General features: G+C 42.7%; 1 protein-coding gene and 1 non-coding gene across 2 annotated transcripts in view; both read right to left on the bottom strand.

Moving 5' to 3' along the window:
* Window positions 1-241: 241 nt before the first annotated feature.
* Window positions 242-325, bottom strand: trnal-uaa (transfer RNA leucine (anticodon UAA)). The gene has a single exon. It is a non-coding gene; the product is annotated as a tRNA-Leu (tRNA).
* Window positions 326-16651: 16326 nt separating this feature from the next.
* The window catches only part of LOC111841540 (uncharacterized), a 178217-nt gene continuing 172323 nt past the window's right edge, over window positions 16652-22545 (bottom strand). Inside the window, exons 20-22 of the mRNA XM_072718643.1 lie at window positions 18466-18519; window positions 18027-18095; window positions 16652-17701 (exon numbers count right to left, since the gene is read on the bottom strand). Coding sequence (XP_072574744.1) covers window positions 17600-17701; window positions 18027-18095; window positions 18466-18519 — 225 coding nt within the window. The 3' untranslated portion in view covers window positions 16652-17599. The remainder of the gene's footprint in view (window positions 17702-18026; window positions 18096-18465; window positions 18520-22545) is intronic.

Raw genomic sequence — 22545 nt, 5'->3', positions numbered from 1 at the left:
TTTCCCCGTATCATCCTCCACGGCTCTCTGCAGTCTGGAGACACCCCCGTATGACCCCGGCTGGCTGGGGTCATAGTACGAACGGCTCAAGACACGAGCTGTAGTCTTGGCAACAGACATGCTTTTTCACACAGCGAGAGTGTGGGGGGTGAGAGCAGGGATGCGGCGTTTTATAGCTGTCTGGGGAGGGGGGTGAGTGAACACATTAATGAAATTGTGTGTAGAGTTTAGAAAAGAGTTTTAGCTGGGGCGGGATTCGAACCCACGCGGACATACGTCCATTGGATCTTAAGTCCAACGCCTTAAACCACTCGGCCACCCTGCTGAACATGTATATACAAAGACTATTGCAATGTTTTTCAACTCAATTTTATTGCAAGGGCATACATTTTAGTGAAAGATACATTTTCAAAATGCTGGTATACATTTTCTTTGTGAAAGATATAGTTTTAAAAATGCTATTACAAGGGTACACATTTTGTGAAAAATATAGTTTTAAAAATGCTATTACAAGGGTACACATTTAGTGAAAGATATAGTTTTAAAAACGTTATTACAAGGGCATACAATTAGTTACAGCCGTGACAGTTGTTGAGGTAGATATAGTTTAAAAACATTATTACAAGGGCACACAATTACAGGTAGTTACAGCCGTGACAGTTGTTGAGGTAGATTAGCGATGTCACATGCAGTAAGGTCCGTATAGAGGCCTTTTCAGCGATGCATGTATGCAGAGTAGAAAGCATCTGATTAACGTCGAAAGGCTGCTTATTATGAAATTTAAAGGCAACTACATCTACGATTAAAGCATAAAATATAAAAATGTGATTACAGTCAAATTCATCGTCGGGAATACAAGATAGACACGCGTGTATGAGACTTTCTGACGATTGTCCTTCTCTCTCTGCCATCGGCTGAGTAAGTAAAACTATTCCCCGCTGATAATGTTCTCCGACTTGAGCAATCTCAAATATCAGTCTATGAAAGCAGCAACAAGTATAATCATCCCGACAATCGCTTTTCTTTTTATCGATAGCATGCAACAACAGTGGGCTAACTTTTTCTAAAAAAACATTTAACATAAACCGCCGTAAAACGCTGCCGATACCGTTCCCCATTACAAATTGCGTTTTGTTTTAGTCTTGGGCCTCCCAACGACTCAGAAACTCTTCTTCCAGGATCTGCTTAAGCGCGGGGGTCTGTTCAAACAGATCCTGTTCCAGGCGAGTGATTTCCAGCATTCCGTCGCGGGCCTCGCGTAGATCATACAGGATAGCTTCCACGGTCCCCTCCAACCTGCCGATGGAAGCTTGGATGCCCAGGGTCGTCAGAACGTGAATCAAGGCGGGTGTCAGCCGGCTGGTCCACAGGTCACTCAGCACAGAGTCAAAGTGTATGTAAAAGTAATTCCTGCCGGCGGGAAACAGGCAAGGGTGCTGTCTTTGACTGGGATGATCCACCTCGCAGCCGTAGCAGTTTTTCTGCTGATGCTTCCTGATGACTGAGGCTAAAAGCCCCACTATCATGGCTTTTATGCAGCTGAGCATCCCTATGCACAAAGCCGGTCTGGAGAGAAGCGTGCAGGGGGTCGGAGGGACCTCTCCAGGAACAGAGGCCGGTGTCGGTGGAGGGGTTGGAGGGAGCTCTCCGGCATCAGAGGCCTGTGATGCTGCTGGTGAAGGGGGTGAAAAGGCCTCATCCTCCCCGCTTTCGTCGTCGGAGAACAGTTTGTCGCTGTAATTTGCTGCTGCTGCCATGATGATGATGATGATGTTTGTGAAAGGGGGTTGTAAAGGTGTCCAGTTATATACAGGCGGAGGGTGAGGGGAGGGGTGGGGGGGGGGTGATCCTTAAGGCGTAGGTTTTTGCATCTCCTTACTGTATCCGACTCTCCTTGAACAGCGCTTGGAAGTAATCGCTCTTTTCTTCAATCAGCCGCATCCAAATCATGAACGGAATTCTCATTCCACAACAGTCGCATTTAGGCAGCTGCCATATATTCAGCATTCTCTTGTCCAGCTCCCCGGTCGCGTCCCACTTCATAAAGGTGCTCCGTTGTTTACCGGTGTCAGCATCTCTATAGTGCATCTCCATTCTAGCAGTCTCTGTCTCAAAGTCGGGGTCGGTGCTCTCCTTCATCAACGGGATAACAACAGTCTTCAAGTTTCCCCATTCCATTTCAGAAAAACATGCCAGATGCGGGTCATCTTTCCCCGGGTCTGCGGCATCTCCGGTGACCTGAAAGATGCGTAGTTCCTCCGCAACATTGTCAAAGAGGCAGACCAATTTATCCCCGTTGGGCAGCTCCCAGGTACCTCTCAGGTCTCCAGACGGCTGCATCAAAAGTACCCGTCTACGCCTCGTAGGAGTCTTCTTCTTGGGAGCCCCCGGAGGCCGCATAACAGCCTCCTCCTGCTCCTGCTGAGTCTTAGGTGGTGTTGAGGCTGAATCGTTCATTTCCATAGTGCCAGACATGTCTGTGTTTCTTAAAAAATCAGTGTTGGCCCTACAGCGCAAAGCTCCCTATATTCTCCACGGCCTGATGGTGGGGGGCGTGGCACGCATGGTAAGGCCATGATGATGATACTGGGTGGGGGTACTTGTGTCTCTTTACCAAAGGAGTGAAACCCTGATCAAGGTAATAAAAATTTCAGCGGTTGCTTACTTTTTAGGATTTATTTAAGGAGAAATATACGTCCTGTCAAGTTTTATCTGTTGTCTATTTCGATGTACGTTTTAACTGCGCAGACGGTATGGGGGGAGTCGGTGGAAAAGACAAAATTTACTGAAATACAAAATGTCAAACTTGATGTGTGGCGGGGAGACGGGGGGAAAAGACAAAACTTTTAACAAAATTTACTGAAATACAAAATGTCAAACTTGATCTGTGGCCCAAATTACAGTTTGACCGGGATTTGACCTATCGGGATGTACATAGGTTGCATGAGGAAAAACACAAGGCCAAACTGCTACTGCTGCAGGGGGGTGTCGGCTTTCACACACACACACACACACACACACACACACACACACACAGACGGTCAAACTACTGCTAAGCGTTTTTTACTGGACGTCAGACCCAGCTCCTCCTCTCATTCTTAGCTCCAACTTGGTCATTCTCACAGGATTTCTTTCAGTCTCGCGCAGCACAACTCTCAGCTCTCCGGCATCGCTCTCTCCGAGTCCTTTGCGGATTATCCAAAGCCATGGGACCTTACCACGGTACCGCAACAGACACAGCATCGCTCTCTCAGAGCCCTTTTCTACAGATTCTCCAAAGCCACGGACCTTACCACGGTGGTACAGCGTACGCTCACACTCCATCAGGTAACCCACCCCCACTCAGACCCAGTGTTTGAGACCTTAACGCAACAACCCCCCTGCTCAGTCCCCCCTGCTCGGCACCCCGGTGGATGCAGACAAAACAACACACTCATAAGCACTCTACTCAAATTAAAATAATAATAATTACATTATAATAAATAATTAAATAATAATAAATAATTAAATTATAATAAATAAATAAACTATATACAAATAAACCCCTATCCCAACGCTCAACTGGCTCACAGCCAAAAAAAAATAGCCCCCCCTCCCACTACCTCATGACGTCACCCGGCTTGCACCCACCGCCTGTCACTTTTTGATTTATTTGACCTTTGTGACCTTTGACCCAACCTGTCATTTTGACAAAAGCGGCATTCTATCTCTCTCTTACAGGTGTTTTTGGTTGCACCTCAACAGATGTTACACTTTGTGCGGATATTACATCAAATATTCATATTACAAACAGCACATCTTATCCATAGATAGGCGTGGCCGTTAGTTTGTGGTAATATCAATATAAGTTGCACATCTGGAAAGAACATAATTTGTTTGGTGTGGCTTATGCCAATTCATCTTCTCCAGAATGGATAAGATACACCTTAATTCAGTTCTTTTAACATAGCATGGTAGAAACAAAGAAACTTGGTGAGGTCCACCAAGATCAGATAAGGACCACAAAGGAATGTTGGAAGAGAAGGGGGGGTTTTAACACAGAAGACTCTCTAAAAGTTAGGACACATACAAACATAACGTATCTGTATATTGAGACTAGTAGTCGTGAGTAAATCAATATACAGGGTATACAAAAGCCAAACTTAAATGAAACTTCCTTTAGGGTGTTTGTCTGTTGGGTGAGTGAAATGTAAGGCAGAATGTATGGGGAGGGGGTTGTGTGCCAAGTCGAGGGACCCCTGTCCGTGAAGTCCACTCTGCTTGTCTGTAGGTCCCTAAATCTTTGGGCAATAAAAGTTGGAGTGCTAGCCTCCCTGGTTATCTGTGTGTGTGTGTTTGTGTGTGTAACCCCCCTTTGGTGCCTCTCGTACCAGGCTCGGCCTTGTCTCAGGCCACCTGGAATTTAGGCCCTGTGATATGTGCATGTGTGATCCTACAGTTGTGTGATGAGCTGCTTTACAGGTGCAGAGCAGCTTTGAAATATTATTAAAAAGAATAGAAAAACCAAACAAATCATGAGGGGAATGTGTTATTTAATCATGCATCACCTCTATGAATGTCCATGCTGAGGCTTTGAGCTGTGTGTAATATTTTACACGTTTTAATACCTCCAAATGAAAAATGACCCATATATACAATGTGTCAGAATCAGGAGTGTGGGAAATGGGGGGGGGGGACATGCCCCCCAATATTGGCAGACCCCTGCCCCTCTCCTTCCTTCCCAAATAAATAAATAAATAAGATTGTGTTCCTTATCTTTCACTATGAATCTGAGAGTTACTGAGCTCAATTTGCTGTGTATGCAGAGCACAAGGACAAAACATATATGTAAGGGTGACTGTAGGTCTGTATCAGACAAAATCATTTTATCCTTTGGATCAGTTATATTTTTATTTTAAGTTATGTTTAATTTCAACACCCCCAGTTTAAAACTGAACCCGTTTTCTGGATTACTTCCCCACATGGGAATGGGAATTTACCATCCATTCTCAATTCAATCCCTAATTCTAGACCCCAACTCTCTGATTGATAACATCAGGTCTGCTTGTTTTGTTAGTAATTTTGTTGGTAAGCCTTCTGTCTTTGTAACTCCTGGTAACTTTCTCCAGTATACAGTTATGGCATTTGGACTTCAAAATGTACCAGCTATACATTTCAAAGATTAGTGAATACAGTATTAGCTAATGTTCCGAATTGTTGGGCATATTTGAGTGACTTAAGAGTCCACAGATTGGCCTGGTCCTTTAAAGTCTTTGAGGACAGTGTTTAAAAGACTAACTGCTACCTATTTAAGCTGAAATTTCACCACTGTCTTGACCCTGTTCATGGCTTTTAGAGTCTCTCTTTGGTTTTATTTTACCAGCCTGTCCGCAGCCACACCTGTTACCCATCCTGCACCTGTGTTTGTATGCCAGGGCTCCTGTCGCTGGGCATAAGGCTGGGGTACACCCTGGGCAGGATGCCAGATTCCCACAGGACAAATTCCCACACACAAACACACGCATACACACACACACACACACACACACAATCACTCTCTATAGGAACTTAAAAGACAGCAAGTCGCCTGACTGTGTTTCTTTGGACTGGTTAAGCTGATTAACCTGTGATTCTCGTTTGGTGATTTTTGTTTTTGTCTGGTTCCTCATTGCCGGCTGGTTTTTGTATCACACTCTCCTCCTGTATTCCCAGCACACACTGCCTTGTATTGATTATTACTGTTGTATGTTGTTGTTATTGTCCTGATTTGTATAAAATCCATTGTTTTTTCCCTGTTCATGGCTTTTAGTGTCTCTCCCTGGTTTTATCCAACCAGCCCGTCTGCAGCCACACCTGTTACCCATCCTGAGCCTACAGTATGCTTGTATCCCAGGGCTTCCGTCACACAAACCTGGGGTACACCCTGGGCAGGATGCCAGCTTCCTGCAGGTTAAATTCACACAAACACACACATATAGTCATATTCTATAGGCAATTTAGAGACACCAGTTAGGTTGACTGTGTGTCTTTGAACTGGTTGAGCTGGTTATCCTATGATTCTTATTTGGTGATTTTTGATTTTGCCCCCAAGGCAAAGTCAGGTGAGAAACATTCAGTCACTTTACTAGCTTCTGTTTTGTTTTCTTCACTGAAGCAAAATGCACCCAGAGCTGATGCCCAGTTCCTGTTACCAGTGTGAGAGAGTTCAGGTACTTTATCCTTCACAGTGGAGTAATTATAGAAACAGGTATCCAGCTTAATCACAGCGTGTTAGAATGAACACGCAGGAGCTGAAGACCGTGAGCAGTAAACGTTTATGCAGAATATTGGTAATAACACTGTACATTTCAACACTGCGAACAACACTGCAAACAACACTGCAAAGGTGAGTCAGATTATCATCATCTGATATGCAAATATTTACACAGGAAGGAATCTGGAATGTTGTCCTGAAACCAGTTTTCTTGTGACTAACGTTCCAAATAATACATTCTTTCACTAAGCAGGGTCTCTTCAAATTAAGTAAACAAGCGTTTATGCTAAGAGGATATTCTGGGACAGATAAATGGTTCCATATAAAACAAGTGTATATATATATTTACATATATATACTGTTATAATATACAGAGTTCAGTTCCGAAGAAACAGGGCAATCTGAAGAACCCTATGATATTCTTCCCAGGTGACTTTATGCTGGTTTCAAGTAGAGTTACTGGTTCTTCCCAGTATGTGTCTGTAAACCAGCTGCCCAAGCAATTTTTCATCTGCTACCCAGTAAAGTTAGTGTCCTCCTTAAACTTAGCCTGACAATGTTTAAATTACAGTGTAGCTGTAATAAATTAAAAATATGATATGATTAAACATGGATTCCACATAACCGTTTCATTTTCTGCCAACACTGCCCTCTAGTGTTTATTTACCTGATCTGCAGTTCATTTGGTTTATTGGAATCCGTGGGTGATGACGCCTCCATTTCCTTTGTCATGTGATCTCTGCATGAAGTGTCACTATTAGCTGAAACATTTTATATGAACAGGTTTTGTCAAACAAGTAATGCAGGAAGCTACATTCACAATGCAGGGAGTAACCAGGACAGGGACCAACCCGCTGCAGGGCAAACATACCATTCACACCTATGGACAATTTGGCACCTCTATTCACCTTAGCGTGTCTTTGCACTGTGGGACAGACTCCTGAATCAAACCATGGTTCCTGAGATGTTAACAGTACTAACCACTGCTCACTGTGCCACCATATGTAACTGAATAATGAATTAGTAGAAGTTCTGGAGTTTGCCAACATTTCCATCTAGTGCACATTTACCTGCTCTATTTTTGGTTCATTGAGATCAGAGATTTCAAGACATCCATCCAGTACTGTCACATGATCACTGCAATAAAGAATCAATAGATACATTTCAGACTCACAGGCTCTATTAAATATCTACTTTAATGACCAAGATGTGGTGTTTAACTTTCAGGTGACATGACTATTTTTAATCTATCAGAACATGAAACAACCAGCCAGCAGTCTACAACTAAGCATATAAGCAGTGATCAAACACTTAAACTTTTAAAATAAGATTAAAAAGAAGTTACTAAATATATTTACTGAAAATATCTACAATAATTTTTATATCAGTACATGTAAAACAGACCAAACTAGACAGGAAGCTGTCAGGGGTGACAGCACTGTGTTCCCAGGATAGTCCCACCTCCCGCTCTGCCCATATAATTCTTAGAATTTCCCCAGCTTTTACAATTTATAGGATTACGGGATAGATAAACCGGAAATCTGAAAGCCAATAAATGCCTTTTTACCAGAATGCAGAGTCCTACGGGTCACATGTACCTCTGAAACTGCACCTATCCATGTGGTACACATTCCACTCACATGCCAACCTGCACACCTTTACCCAGCCATTTAGGTTGGTAACGGTATTTCTTTGTATGTCGCAATGTTCATGTCTGAAAATGTCATTTATTTTATATTCTTTATATGTCTAAATCTTTATATTCTATTTATTTCTCATCTGACCAGCATTTTCTGTGACATAACAGTAAGAACCATAACAGATACAATAATGGTGCATAGGAGCCCTGCAGAGGCCATAAGCAGTTTTTTATTTTTTCATTGTGTCCACGATGCACTAAATTGGGCACAAATTAGTTTAATGTTCCCATGAAATTAGGCATTATGGAAATCTAATTATAAATGCTGCCCTTGGTAATCAATACATGAGAAAGTGGGAAATGACTATCATTCAGAATTGTGGAGCTCAGGAGCAGACTTACACTGACATTTTGAAAATATATCTAAACATTTTAACTCTCCTGGTTAATGCAATGTTCTCAGTGATGCATTGAGGTAGTGATTCTCTATTGTGCTACAGTCATGTTCTGCCTGAGTGATAAATGTATAAATTGGCAACTTATCAACACTTTGATTTGTATAAAGGGGGCTGGAAAATATCAAAAGACAGCAGACATTTGAGTTCACATTCACAGTTAAGGTAACAAATGTGTAACAGCATAGCTCTAGTTATCACTGCACAGGAGCAGCTAGATGTCTGCAGCCTGGTAATAACGCCATGTGTGTAATGCAGGGGTTTGGGGCATTTTTAGTATCTGAGACAGTGGTCTCAGCATCCACTGGAGGGGGGGGGGGTTGTTGTTCCCAGGCCTCCCCACAGTGACACTAAGCCCTGGCGGGAGTACCGCACCTGCCCGTATTATCAAGCAGATAACTGGGAGGACATTTTGAAATAAAACATTTTTATGTAAATTTTTATGTATAAAAAATTATCATAATGGTATGAAGTTTACATATAAACCCTGTTGAACCTATTCCATCCACAGTACTTGGAACAAGGCTGGGCTCTACCCTGAAAAGGATGATTTTCGATTGATTCCATCTCTATTAACCATTGACTTGTTTGGTAATTATTTTGTGTACTTCCTGACAACACAGATAGGGGGCGCCAAAACCGCTGATTTCGTTTTCTGAGCTTTGTGTGATGTTGAGTGTCTCCCACTGATGTGAGTGTTATCGAGTGACATGCCTTTGATGCTGACTGGATGAATGGCAGGGCTGTGGCTTGGTGAGTGATGTCCAGTGACCCCTATTCCACTGTCAAAGTATGTTGAGAACCACTGGAATGAGCAGAGACTTCAGTATGACTTTAACACCTTGATACTTATATACAATTATGGGATATCATGGTCTTTGAAACCTTAAAACACTCATTTATACTTACATATATAATACTAAACCTTTTTGATGCTTTAGCTGAAACTTGTTAAATATTGAAAATATTGTATGAAATGTATTATAATTTATAAAAGGTTCTTTTTTAGATAAGCATCCAGACTCATGGTTCATGTTTACTATGGAATTTGGGGATATGTTTTAAGGAGTTTCAAACCAATTCATTGTTTTTATTTAATTTAGCCACATGATCCTCAAAGTGTCTGTAATTTTATACCCTTCAGACAGTATGTTAGACTTCAGCTACTTCCATACCAGCTATGGGACGCTGCTCCATCATCACTCTAAAGCAGGATTTGAACCCACCAGGTTTTTTCTCCAAGCAGACAGATATTTAGACGCATTTCCCTTCCATCACACTGATCACACCTTTCTGAGAGTCAGCTGTCGGTGATACACCACAGGGAGATTGTGAGAAAGCCTGGGCACCATTGGAAACCCCGACACGTGATTCAGAACAGAGTTACTTAGAGGATTCCGTTTCCAAAATGAAGGAGAGTAGGGAGCTCACATGACAGAAAGAAAACTAAATGTAAATGTTTTTGGGAAAGGAAGAAAGACATGGACTTCACATGTAATGATGTCATAGCATTTGATGTTTACATTAATCAAAACAAAAGCAACACAAATATACAAAGTAAATGAAAATAAGCAACAGGTGGAACAAATCAATTTAATCACCTGACTCACTCAACATAGACAGAGAGATGATCTGTTGTTTTAAGTCATAAAAGAACACTGTTAAACTTGTTGATTTCCTTGCTATATTTTTGTCAGGGTCAGCCCCCCACTGTGGTCCTTCCGTGCCCCTTCCCCGTTTGACCAGCAGGTGGTGCTGGTCATTCCATCCTTCACGTCAGTCCTTGTTCTGCCCTGTCTCCTGTCTGGTCTCGTGGCTCAATGTATTAAGCATGTGCTGTCTGTTTGCCCCTCGGTCATGAGTTCCCTCTTGTCTTGTGTTCAAATCCCGCCTCCTCTGTTTTTTGTATTTAGCTCCCTGGTTTTTTCCTTTGTGCTTGTTAAACCCTGGTGTCTGATTTAGTAATCGGTTTTGGTTTTGTTTCTCGTTCCCCTGCCTGTGTTATTCTTATGTACTTCCCTAATGTTGATTATATGCATTCTTGGTTAGTTCTTAGTTTCCCTGATTGTTAGTTTCTGTGAGTTAATCGGTTTCACCTGTGTCTTGTTTCCCTAGTCCTTGTTAATCAGTCTCACCTGCCCTGTGTTAGTCATTACCCCTTGTAGTATATTAGTTCCTGCCTTTGTTCTGTTCCCCACTGGTTCATCGTGTCTAAGCTATTGTCTAAGCTCGTGTCTCTGATGTGGTCTTTTGGTTTTCTTTAGTTATCTGTTTGATTTAATAAACCCTGTTGTTTGCCGGAGCCGCAAGTGGGTCGTCCGCCCCTTCTTTGTGCACCATGCCTCGTTCCCGTGCCGTCCGGAACCATGACAATTTTTGGAGATCGATCTCAGCATCAAGTGGTCAAAAGGTTACATACTGTTATAACCTGTGATATTGTGTTCTGTGAGGGTTTTATTCCACGTCTCCTTCACTCCTCATTTGTCCACTTGTCTCCTCCATTCATCCCTTCGACTCCTCCCCTCATCTCCTCCCCTCATCCATTCATTCTTTTAACTCTTCTCCTCCACTCCTCCAATTGTCCCTTCCACTCTTCCCCTCATCTCCTCCGATCCTCCCTTTGCCCCACCTTCATGAGAGCTGCCCACATCCATGTTATCCATTTCATCACATCCAGCAGCAACATTCAAAAAGGCCGCTGTAATTCAGACTCCAGCTTTCGCTCTAACTTCCGCTCTTGCTCGTTGTTTGCTCTTTGCCTTTGATTATTCTGACTGTGTATGACTTTGGTTTGTTTCTGGTTTCTGATTCTCGCCTCGCCCCTTTGTACCCTGTTTTTGCTTTTGTTATTTGGCTCTCGAACTTTCTGCTCAGTTTTTGGTTCATGCCTTTGCTCGCGGCTTCGGATACCATCACGTTGGTTTGTGTGCATGTGGTTTGAGAGTGTGAGGTTGTACCACGTGTAAGGAGTGACTGCCGTTTTGTTTTGCGAGTGTATTTTGATTCTCTGATGTACAGTTCTCTATTGCAGTCCTGATGACTTCTATTACTCTAACAATTGAAATCAAGTTCTTTATTGTATATGCAGTGACAACACAACAACATTTCTAGCATGTTTACATCTGAATGCTGCAGACATACTTAAAGAGACAGTAACTGGAATAGAAATGCAAAATATACCTGCACGTAACAGTACACACATATATATTATCATACACATATTATGTGTTTGATCATTATATGTTATAAATGAATAGCTTGATAAATGGTTGTCCCTTCGAGTCAATAAATTTATGTTGGGAACATCTGCAATATCTCCTAATGTTTTTGTTTTGGGAGGTGTCTGTATTGAAATCTTATTTATTAAAAATTTGTATCTAAATGTGCAGTGGGAAAAATAGTGTAGTACTCCCTTTGGTGTGTTTATCGGCCAGTATCAACAAATCATTAAGTACAGTGGTACCTCAGAACTCGAATTTAATCCGTTCAGAACTCCGGATCGAATCCTAAAAAGTTCAAGTTGTGATCAAATTTTCCCCATAAGAAACAATGGAAAACCAATTAATTGGTTCCCGGCCCCAAAAAATTAAACCTAAATATGTTTTTTTTTTTAGCATTTAAACACAAAATGAACCGGATCACATCTAAGCACATTTATCAAAACAGTCATTTGTAAAGTAAGAAAATAAATGTATCCAAACAATGTGTCCTGCCCCGATTGTCTGCTCCTTCCGTGTGCCACGCCCCCTCATTAACCCCGTGTGTAATCCCTGTGTGATCAGCTGTTTCTGGTTGTCATTAGTCCTCTGTATTTCGTCCGCGTTTCAGTTTGTTTCTCCACTCCAGTCATTATATTGTCTGTCTGTGCTTTGCCTTCCTTACCTGTAATTAAACTCTGTATTCCCCGATACCCTGACGTCTGCGCCTTTGTCTCCGTTCCGTCCTGTCCCCACTCGGCACAACAATATTATTATAACTGAACATATTAATGGTTTATTATTAATATTAAAATAATGAATAAGAAATCTTTATTTTTAAATGTATTTTATTATATAATAATAATTACTGTTACTATCTATCATTGTCTAAATGTGTTTTTACTGTCTAAATATATGTATTCAGTTACTGTAAACATGCACGGTGCTAATGCGAGGCTGAGACTGAAGCTTTAACCTTTGTTTCCGCTGAGAGACGTGCGGCGTGACTCATATCCCCGTGCATACAAGTTATCTTAGGTCGGTGTTCACGGTTTGACTTCTGAGATTCAGATTGAGCTCTAGGTAAATTTTTTTCGAACTGGTTCGTTCGACTTTTAAGAAATTCGAGTTCTAATGAGTTCGAGAACTGAGGTACCACTGTATTAGAAAACCATTGTATAGTATTTTCAGTGAAGCCTAAATTTATTGTTGGCAAAAAAACTTTAATCAGTAAATTATTTGATTAGTAATTGATAGTGACAGCCCTACTTATTATTCTTTAAGTAAACTTTTTGTAGCCCTATAGCATTTTGTTATGAAAAAATATAGTTCAGATTAGTGACTATTAATAAAATAATATTATTCAAACATTAAATAATAAACAGCAGTCATTCCTCTTTCATTACTGAATTTTATTTATGAACTCTGATACTTGACTGAAAAATACTGGTTTTGGAAGAATTATGAGATACTATAAATGAAAGTGAACCAACTCCTGTTATAATATTACCCCTTAGTGTCTTTCTTTCAACATCCTTACTTCTATTATAACATTAACCTTTTGTGTCTTTTTATTTTGTTCATTGTGAATGTAAATATTTTATATTGCAAACTATATTAATCTATGAAGGCTTCTCTTTTCACACTGTATGTTTATGTCTGTTTATGTTTGATTTTTGCATAAACATTTAATGTGCTTTTTTGTCTTTTTGATATATTCTTCCCCCATCTTTATAGCAAAGACCGTAAATGATGTGGTGAAGCGTTATCAGAGGCTACTGAAGCACACCAAGAAAGGGCTAACCATGACGAGAGCTTTCCACGAAGAAAATGTATCCCGGAATGCTGTGGCCCAGCTGGCTCCTATAGCTGAGCTGTATATTGCAGACCAACACCAATTTCAATTGATCTTCTTCAAGACAGGGAAACTGTCTGAATTTGCCACCATATGCCAAGAAAAAATAACAGGAGAACTAAAAGAGAAAATTGAAAAGGAGTGGTTTGCCTCTACCATTCAACTTTAGTAAGTGAGGTGGATGTTGTGTGCTGTTGTGTTACCAGCCTTAAATATTGAAATCTGAGTACCACAAACACACGACCGCCTCCTACACACTGGTTAATGTAATATTTTAGCGAAAGGTCAGATAACCAAGATGATTGGTTTTCTATAGTGCTTTCCACCCAGCCAATGCCTTCTATAGTTAAGCCATAGAAGCTGAACCATCCAACCTGGCCTCTGGCTAACATACAACAGCCATTTCTGTGGTTTTTGTTTTCTTGCCTTTTTCATCACAATCGCGGTGGATAAAAAAAAATCTATTAAGTCAAGAACAGTACTGTGTCATGCTATGCAAATATACATCCAGCACCATCGGTCTATACAGGGGAGTGGGTGGTACCAGGAGCTGCACAGAAAAGGGTATCGCAACTGTCCTAGCACCTTTCCACATATGTTAATCCTCCAAAAGTAGGACCGGCAGTCAAACATACCCCCACACCATTAAAATACACATCATTCAGAAGACATGCCCTGTACATCTCCCAGTGTTTTTTCCCTCTAACTCAATAACAAAATGCTATAAGACCACAGCTCTCTAAGCTTCAAGATCAATCAGAACAAAACCAGCAAAGCCTTAATACAAAACAAGCAAAAGCTGTAAGGTCCTGTTTGGTCAGAGTCTTTCTTATGATGGTGGGTAAATCTGGGATGACTCTTCTGATCCTCATGACGTCTTTTGCGCATATTAAAATGGGGCAGATATGTGGAGACTCTTTGACAAGACTCTAGGTTGTAAATTGAACACTATAAGAGTTAATAAACATTAACATTGTAAAAACAACACTCAATGCACACTGTAAAGTGTTAAAGGTAACACTGAATGGTGTGGACACATATAGACACCATGCAGTGTTAATTTAACACTGGCACATTTGCAGTGTAAAAGAACGTGAACGATCGGCCTCAGAAATAACAAATAAATGAATGAACATTAACTTTTACGTTAGACGTTGGTCAACTTCATGATTGCCTATGCTTACCTTTTGGATTGCCTGCGCCTAGGATCCACCTCTTCGACGGCTTCCAAGTGTTTGCAAAAACAGAGGAGCGCTCAAGTGGGAGGCCGTTGGAGAATGCAGGAAGTGCACATGCGTGAAGGCGGTTCGGCGCTCAGTCCAAACCGAGAGATTACAGCATTTTAAAAAATATACCTATAAAATATTAATAAATGTTTGCAGAGTGCTACCAGAATTATTTTTTCAACTTTTAAAAATAATATATTATATTGTTATATTTCAACGCGAGATCAGCATAGTGGCAATGCTGTTCCTGCTTGCTCACAGCAGTCATTGAAATCTCAGCATCATTTTTACGTTGAAACAACATTGTGAACATAAAGACAGGATTTCAACTGTTATTCAACATTGTGACAATGTCGGATGCCTGCTGGGAGACAAAAGGAGGAATCAACTGAAGCCCCAAAACATGGAAAGAAGTTGTTCTTGAATAAAAACCTTTAAAACTGTTGTCTGAAACAGCTTTTTTTGCACTGGTCTCTTCTTTACTAATTAATTAAAACTGAATAATTCCAATAACCTGCAGAACATACATAAACCTGGATAAGATATTTCTACGCACACTCAGTATGCATGGTATGTAAATATAGCAATTATGTTTTAACAGAATACACAACCATGAGAACAAAGTAACAAATAATCTCTATGAGACCCAATTTAGGTTAAGACTGTCAGGCATGATCCTTGGGGGGATTCTGGTGCATACAGACAAAAATACATATAGTGTCAAACAGACAAAGTACAAAGACAGTAAATATAGTGCAAACAAAGTAAATATACTGCAGCAGATTTAAAGAGCAAACAACACAGAAATTGATAAATTGTCTTGAGGAGCAGAATGGGAGACTAAAAATAAATATTTAAAGATGAGAATAATTATGTGCAAGTAAATTATGTGCATTTGGAACATAAGGCACTGGATTGTACTGTAACAAGAGAGGATGCCTTCTGGCGTGTTATGGCTGTGGAGGGATAGTGGCACATGGGGGAATGTGGGGTGCTGGTCACCAGCGGTCTGATGGCACCAGGCAGCAATAATCCCCAGTAACGTTTTTAGCACAGCCTGCTGGAATGAGCCGGTAGCTAAATGTGCTCCAGGATAGCGGCCATTGAAGCACATGGGCTGAATTTTTCATAATATTATACAATTTTGCAAATATCTTCTTCTCTGCTATTGGTATTAGTGCAAGAATGGTCTTGCAGCCATACAAAAGAGAAATGAATAATGTTAAGATTCATACTCACTGAATTGGCAAAAAGATTGGAAAAAAGTAATTTCAAATATAGGCTACCTATGATAGAAGATTAAAAAATGATCAAAAATGAATCAATATTTTATTAAACATATTTTTGAGAGTTTGTTTGAGCTTTGTGACATTCAAACCCGGCAGCAGTTTTCTTGTTTTTTTGTTTTTTCTTGCTTTTCTTCTTTTTTTGTTTTTGTAATGTAAGATAATTTTCCCACGGGGATTAATAAAAAAGTAATTCTGATTCTGATCCTGATTGTTCTACTATTTTTGCAATAGCTGCAGTTTAGATTTCTGCCAGCAGGTTATGCACAGACAGTGTTTACAAGCCTTACTTTTCAAAGCGTTTCTCATTAAAGGAAACTGCACCCAGAGTTGATTCTGCACCCCAGTTAGCAGTGAGGTAATTGCAGAGACAAGCAGTCGAACTTAAACACAACATGTCACAATAAACATTCTAAAGCTGAAGACTATGTGCAGTGAAGATTTATCCAGAATAATAATAGATACTTTATTGATCCCTGTGCGGAAATTCTCTTTACACCTCCCCCATCTTGCTCTCTGTAGGTTAGATCAAGCTGACCGCGAAGGGCAGTCACCCATAGCAGCACCCAGGGAGCTGGGGGTTAAGGGCCTTGCTCAGGGGCCTGTAGATGTGCTGAGGCTGGGGTCAGACTGGTGACTTTTTGATCACAAACACAGAGGCTCACTGCTCACTGAGCCACACACTGCCTTCATTGTTAGTAAACTGTACATTTCAACACTGCAAACAACAAACAAAGGTAAGTCAGATAATCATCAAACAATGACATCACGTCCGACAATCTCCCGTTCGAGCTACCCACATCTCGGAACAAACATGGCTGCCTCCATGAACACGTTGCTGTGTGTTGTTGCTTTATATTTTAGCAGATTTGGAGTTTTCCAAATGGAGAAATGGAGATTTTTCCGAGAGACAAACAAGAAACACGAACTAGTCAAACCACATTAAAAGCTTTATAAAATATTTTAGTACATTCATAGCGATATTCTTTTTTCGAACGGCAAACAAACTACAAACAAACCAACTCGCCATGTTGAAATTATGTCACAGGGGCAACTCGGACAACAAAATCTTGTCCGACTTCAACGTCATAAAAGAGGTGTGTTTCCGACGGGAAGTGACGTTTTTCGTGACGTTTTGTGATGTTTTCATCCGAGTTCCGACTTGGAGAGAAATAATCGAACGCACCAATATATTTACACAGGAAGGTTTCTGAAATGTTGTCCTGAAACCACTTTGCTTGTGACTAACTTTCCAGTAATACATTGTTTTGCCAAGCAATGTCTCTTCAAATGAAATAAATAAGCTTTTATACTAAGGAGATATTCTGAGAAATAAAATGGCGAAAAGTTCCATGTAGCAAAAGCATAATATACAAAGTTCAGTTTGGAAGAAACAGGATGACATGAAGGACCCTGTATTGATCTTCACAGCTGACTTTATCCTCAGGTGACTGACAATAGATACAACATAATGGTCCTTCCCAGGGTGCTGATTTGCAGATGAACATCTGCTTATATACATGAGCAGCTGGTCCTAGAAATGTCCTGCAAAACTGCTACCCAACAAAGTCCCTCAAGTCTTCAGATAGTCAACTGTAAAAGAGCATCAATAGTCTAATGACTGCTAACACAAGTAACTGGTTGATCCAACAGGACCCGGTAAACTTGGGACTGCAGGCAAAAATATAAAATTAAACTCCATAGATCCTTCAGACTTCTGTGTTCTTCTCTCCCAGTAATACCTCCTCTGTGTTTGGTTCATTGTGATCAGCAGGTGATGATGCCTCCATCTCCTGATTGTCATGTGATCCCTGCAAAATGTGTCAATTGTTACATTTTATATTCTTTTTTCACCAAACAAGTAATGTAGTCACCATGTAATGGTATTTACTATACCTACCTGGGTACAGGACGTATTTTAATGTGACCAAAGATTTAAAATGGTTAACAACCCAAAAATTATAGTATGAATGAAATACTCAAAAACTCATGCATACATATTTTCATTGAGAAGCTAACTTCCTCATTCTTTTACACAAATGCACTGTAAAAACAGACAGGTAACTGAATCCTTGGATCCAAAGTGGAGTAAATGACAGGAACCCTGAGAATCTGAGTTCTTGTTCCTCTGTTTACCTCCTTTGTGTTTGGTCCATTGGGATCAGTGGGGGACAATGCTTCAGTCTCCTCATTGTCACGTGATCCCTACAGAAGTGACAGTATTAACTTAAATAGTCCATATTAATGGGTTTCATCAAACACAGCACAGTGACCATGAAGTGATATTAACCTTTCAGTTTACATTATATTAGTTTTCATGTAACCAAAAATTTATGAAATGTTGGAATTACAAACAGTTTGCAACCCAACATCTACAGCAGCTATTTAAGAATCCAAACTTTTAAAATATTCATGATGCTTTTGCATGGAGACTGTTGGTTAGAAGCCAGCTTCCTACTTCTGAATCACACCGTTTAGAAATGACAGGTATCATCATCTAAAGACCCAGGGAGCCTCCATTACATTATCCCTGAGAATCACAAAGTCCCTGGATTATAAAAAGTCCTTTGCTTACCTCGTCTTTGTATGATCCAAAGGAACCAGATGAATATGACCAGTCTTCCATCTCCTGAGTGCCATGTGATCCCAAAATGAAAACATCTGTTAGTAAATTTACTATTGACAGGGCTAGTGAAACAGATAATCGACTGACCATAAAGTGGTATTTACTTTTCAGTTCATGACTAATTTTCATGCAACCAAATAAACTTATGGTCAACCAGCAGTCTACATACTTAAGTACTCATCAAACTGTTAAACATTCCCACATGGACAATGAAAGACATTAGCTTCCTTCTACACAGGTTTTGACAGATGTCTGATATAATGGCTATGGTCTATCATCATGGTGAATTCTGATGGACATTTTGACTGAAATACAATTTTTACCATTGACATGGCTTTTAAAATGTAGATTACATAGTTTTTTTCTCAGTCAAAACATTTTGCCACGGACACAAACAAGTCTTGCAATGGGGTATGTTTGTTGAGGCACAGACTGGTTGACAGTCCCTGATAATGACCATGACAATGTAATTCATTACAGTAACCACAAGAAACAAATAGCATCAAATAACATCTGTCATGCATGTAATGCCATTGCCAGTTGTTCAGTATTGTAGAGGTTCAGGGTTCTGAGTGATGTGTTTAACAGAGTGTATACAGTATGCAGATTATCCAAGCTGCCAATAAACATTTTGTTTGTTTAATCAACCTTTGTCTGCGTTACAATTTGTGTTAGAATTTAGAAAAAAAAACTGAAAGTTTGTTTTTGCACCTCAATCACAAAGGTTTGGGGATTTAACCAGCAGTACCACTGCACAGCTTATGGGAGCCTGGAGCAAGTTCGTGAGACGTGGGTGGGGGGGGAGGAAGAGCTGCAGCGTTCTCCAAAGGTGAGATCTCGCCTGGGGGGAGGGCACGGTCAGGGGGGCTGTGAATCCTTTTTTTTTTTCCTGCGCACAATGTACATTAACTCCTTTATTTACATTAATCTGAAGCTTTCATCCGAAAAGATTTACAGTAGAGGGAAGGGCTATAATTTAGGCGCTCCCTCCCCACAAGCTCTGTACATTAACTACAGCAGTGATGTTGACACTATACTTTAATTTAACATTCCCACAAAATAATAAATCAAGCTCATGATCACGTAGTCATAAAATACGAGCAAATTGCATCCAATAATATACAGGACGGGTGCAAACTCTGAGCCTCATATTTCCCAAAACACTTTATTACACAACTGCACTGTCAGGTTCAATAATAAAAAAAATGAACCAAAAATAAATGTTCTTATTTACAGCATATACATGGAATTTGCTACAATCAAAAAGAACAGTGTTTACAAATCACAGTATTTTTAATTCTTGGCTCTTTCACTATATCAATTCCTAGCCCAAAAATAAAGAAGCATTATTGGTAAACAAGTGACTTTATCTTTCCTGATGGCTCACATTATGAACTGTAACTACTCTGACCTGTTTCTCATTACTCATAGTTCCTAGTGTTTGGTTAATTGTCTATGGTTCTCATCTGTCCCTCATTTAGTCTCATTATTCATGTATATCTGTGCCTGCCCTTGCCTCAGTGAGTCATTGTATATTGAATGTGCTGTGTGGTCATTGCCTGTGCGGTCGGTCCTGTGTGGTCATTGCCTGTGCGGTCGGTCCTGTGTGGTCATTGCCTGTGCGGTCGGTCCTGTGTGGTCATTGCCTGTGCGGTCGGTCCTGTGTGGTCATTGCCTGTGCGGTCGGTCCTGTGTGGTCATTGCCTGTGTGGTCGGTCCTGTGTGGTCATTGCCTGTATGGTCGGTCCTGTGTGGTCATTGCCTGTGTTCCCAGAACCTGTTTAGTTTATCTTTGTGTTTGATTAAAGTCAGTTTAGTTCTTGTTTTATACAGTATCTCCCATCCCAGCCTTTGTAAAGGCCAGTTCCTACTTCACTTTTCCGCGTGCGCTTTCAGTTGCAGACGAGACGTGACGTAAATATCGTCATCAGGGGTTGGTTGCGGACAGTGCGCGTGTAGCAGAAACCTTGTGCATCGACTGCACATGTACAAGATAAGTGACTAGGTATATGACCTAGTAAGTGGCATGTATGTAAACTTTGTCCTTTGAATTTGTTTAGCTCAACTTAATATATAACTATGGAAATAACTGTGGAAACCTCTTCTCATCTATATTTGTTCAAGATTAATTATATATTACTACGGAGCCCCTAAGAGGTCAGGGTGAGAAAATATTTTTTTAAATGGTTTTAAGTTTTCCCTCGCAATACTTTTCCGATGCATCACAATAGTTTTCCGGTACAGATAACTGTACTGTTTCCGTTTAAAGTACAAAACATAGAATTAATAGACTAATAGTATAAACCTAAATGATATAGACATGTCCATGTGTCAGGGCTGTGGGGCAGGCGAGCAGGAAAGCAGGCAAGCGGAGCCGTGACGTCGGACGAACAGGGTTTTAATGTTAAGACGATGGCTGACAGGCACAAACACCAAGACAATACAATGACAGATCTGGGGAAGACAGACTGAGACTCGGACTAAATACAAAAGACTAGGCAGAAATAACAGGACACAGATGATCACAATTGGTAATCACACGAGGTAACGAGGTGGGCGTGGCACACATCGGGATCGAACGGAGCGGATCGTGACAGAACCCCCCCCCAAAGGCGCGCACACCGGGCGCGCTCGAGGGGAGGCGACGGACGAGACGGGGGAACAGGACCTGGAAGACAAAAGCAAAACATCAACGAGACACCGGAAACAGGACAGAGACACAGAACAGGAACAAGGACCAGAAAAACGACAAGACCCGACAGAGGACAGGGAACGCGGACAGGCAGACAAAGAAAGGAGACAGAGAGGGGACAGAAAAAGGAGGAACAAAAGGGCCAGGAGTGAACGGAGGAGACAGAGAGGGACGAGGAACGAAGGCAGGAGGGACAGACGGGAACGGAGGAGACACAGAGGGACGAGGAGCAGAAACAGACGGGACGGAGGGAAAGGGAGGAGGAGCCAGGGGAGCCCGAAGGAACCCAGGCGGGCGACGGGCAGCGGCCGGAGGGGCCGCAGGCGAGAGGGAGAAGGGAACCGAAGGGGACCACCCAGGGGCCAAGGGAACGGGACGAGGGAGTGACGGAGGGGACACGGAGGGAGCAGGAGGGAACACCGGTGCAGGCAGGCAGAAGGGGGAAGCCGCGGCAGGCGGAGGCGCAGCCGGAGCCGGCGAAGGCGCCGTCCGACGCCAAGCCGGAGCAGGGGGGCCCGGAGGCGGCCGACACGGAGCCGGAGGCGGGACCGAGGACCGGCACCGAGGAACCAGGGGGGGACCCGGAGGCGACCGCCGACCCCGAGCCGGAGGACCCGCAGGCAGCCACCGAGCCACAGCCAGGGGCCGAACGGGCGAGCCAGGGGGCAGTCAGAGCCGCGGGCGTGGCCGCAGGCGGGGCAGCCAGAGCCGCGGGCGTGGCAGCCAGAGCCGCGGGCGTGGCCGCAGGCGGGGCAGCCAGAGCCGCGGGCGTGGCCGCAGGCGGGGCAGCCGGAGCCACGGGTGTGGCCGCGGGCGGAACAGCCAGAGCGACGGCCTTAGACGGGGCCGCGGGCCGAGCGGCGGCCTCAGGTGGGGCTGCGGGCCTAGCTGTGGCAGCGGGCGGAGCCGCGGGTGCGGCCGGCTGGACCGGCGAGCAGGGCTGGGCCGGCGAGCAGGGCTGGGCCGGCTGGACCGGCGAGCAGGGCTGGGCCGGCTGGACCGGCGAGCAGGGCTGGGCCGGCGAGCAGGGCTGGGCCGGCGGGACCGGCGAGCAGGGCTGGGCCGGCTGGACCGGCGTGCAGGGCTGGGCCGGCTGGACCGGCGTGCAGGGCTGGGCCGGCTGGACCGGCGAGCAGGGCTGGGCCGGCTGGACAGGCGAGCAGGGCTGGGCCGGCGAACAGGGCTGGGCCGGCTGGACAGGCGAGCAGGACTGGACCGACGAACCGGGCTTGGGCGTCGGCAGGACAGGCGAGACAGGCACGTCAGGTGCCGGCGGGACAGGCGAAACAGGCACTTCAGGTAAGCAGCCAGCTGCAGGCGGTGCTGCAGGCAGAGCG

This window comes from Paramormyrops kingsleyae, chromosome 12, assembly GCF_048594095.1.
Source record: "Paramormyrops kingsleyae isolate MSU_618 chromosome 12, PKINGS_0.4, whole genome shotgun sequence".
NCBI classification, from domain to species: domain Eukaryota; kingdom Metazoa; phylum Chordata; class Actinopteri; order Osteoglossiformes; family Mormyridae; genus Paramormyrops; species Paramormyrops kingsleyae.
This window is presented reverse-complemented; position numbering and strand designations above follow the sequence as displayed.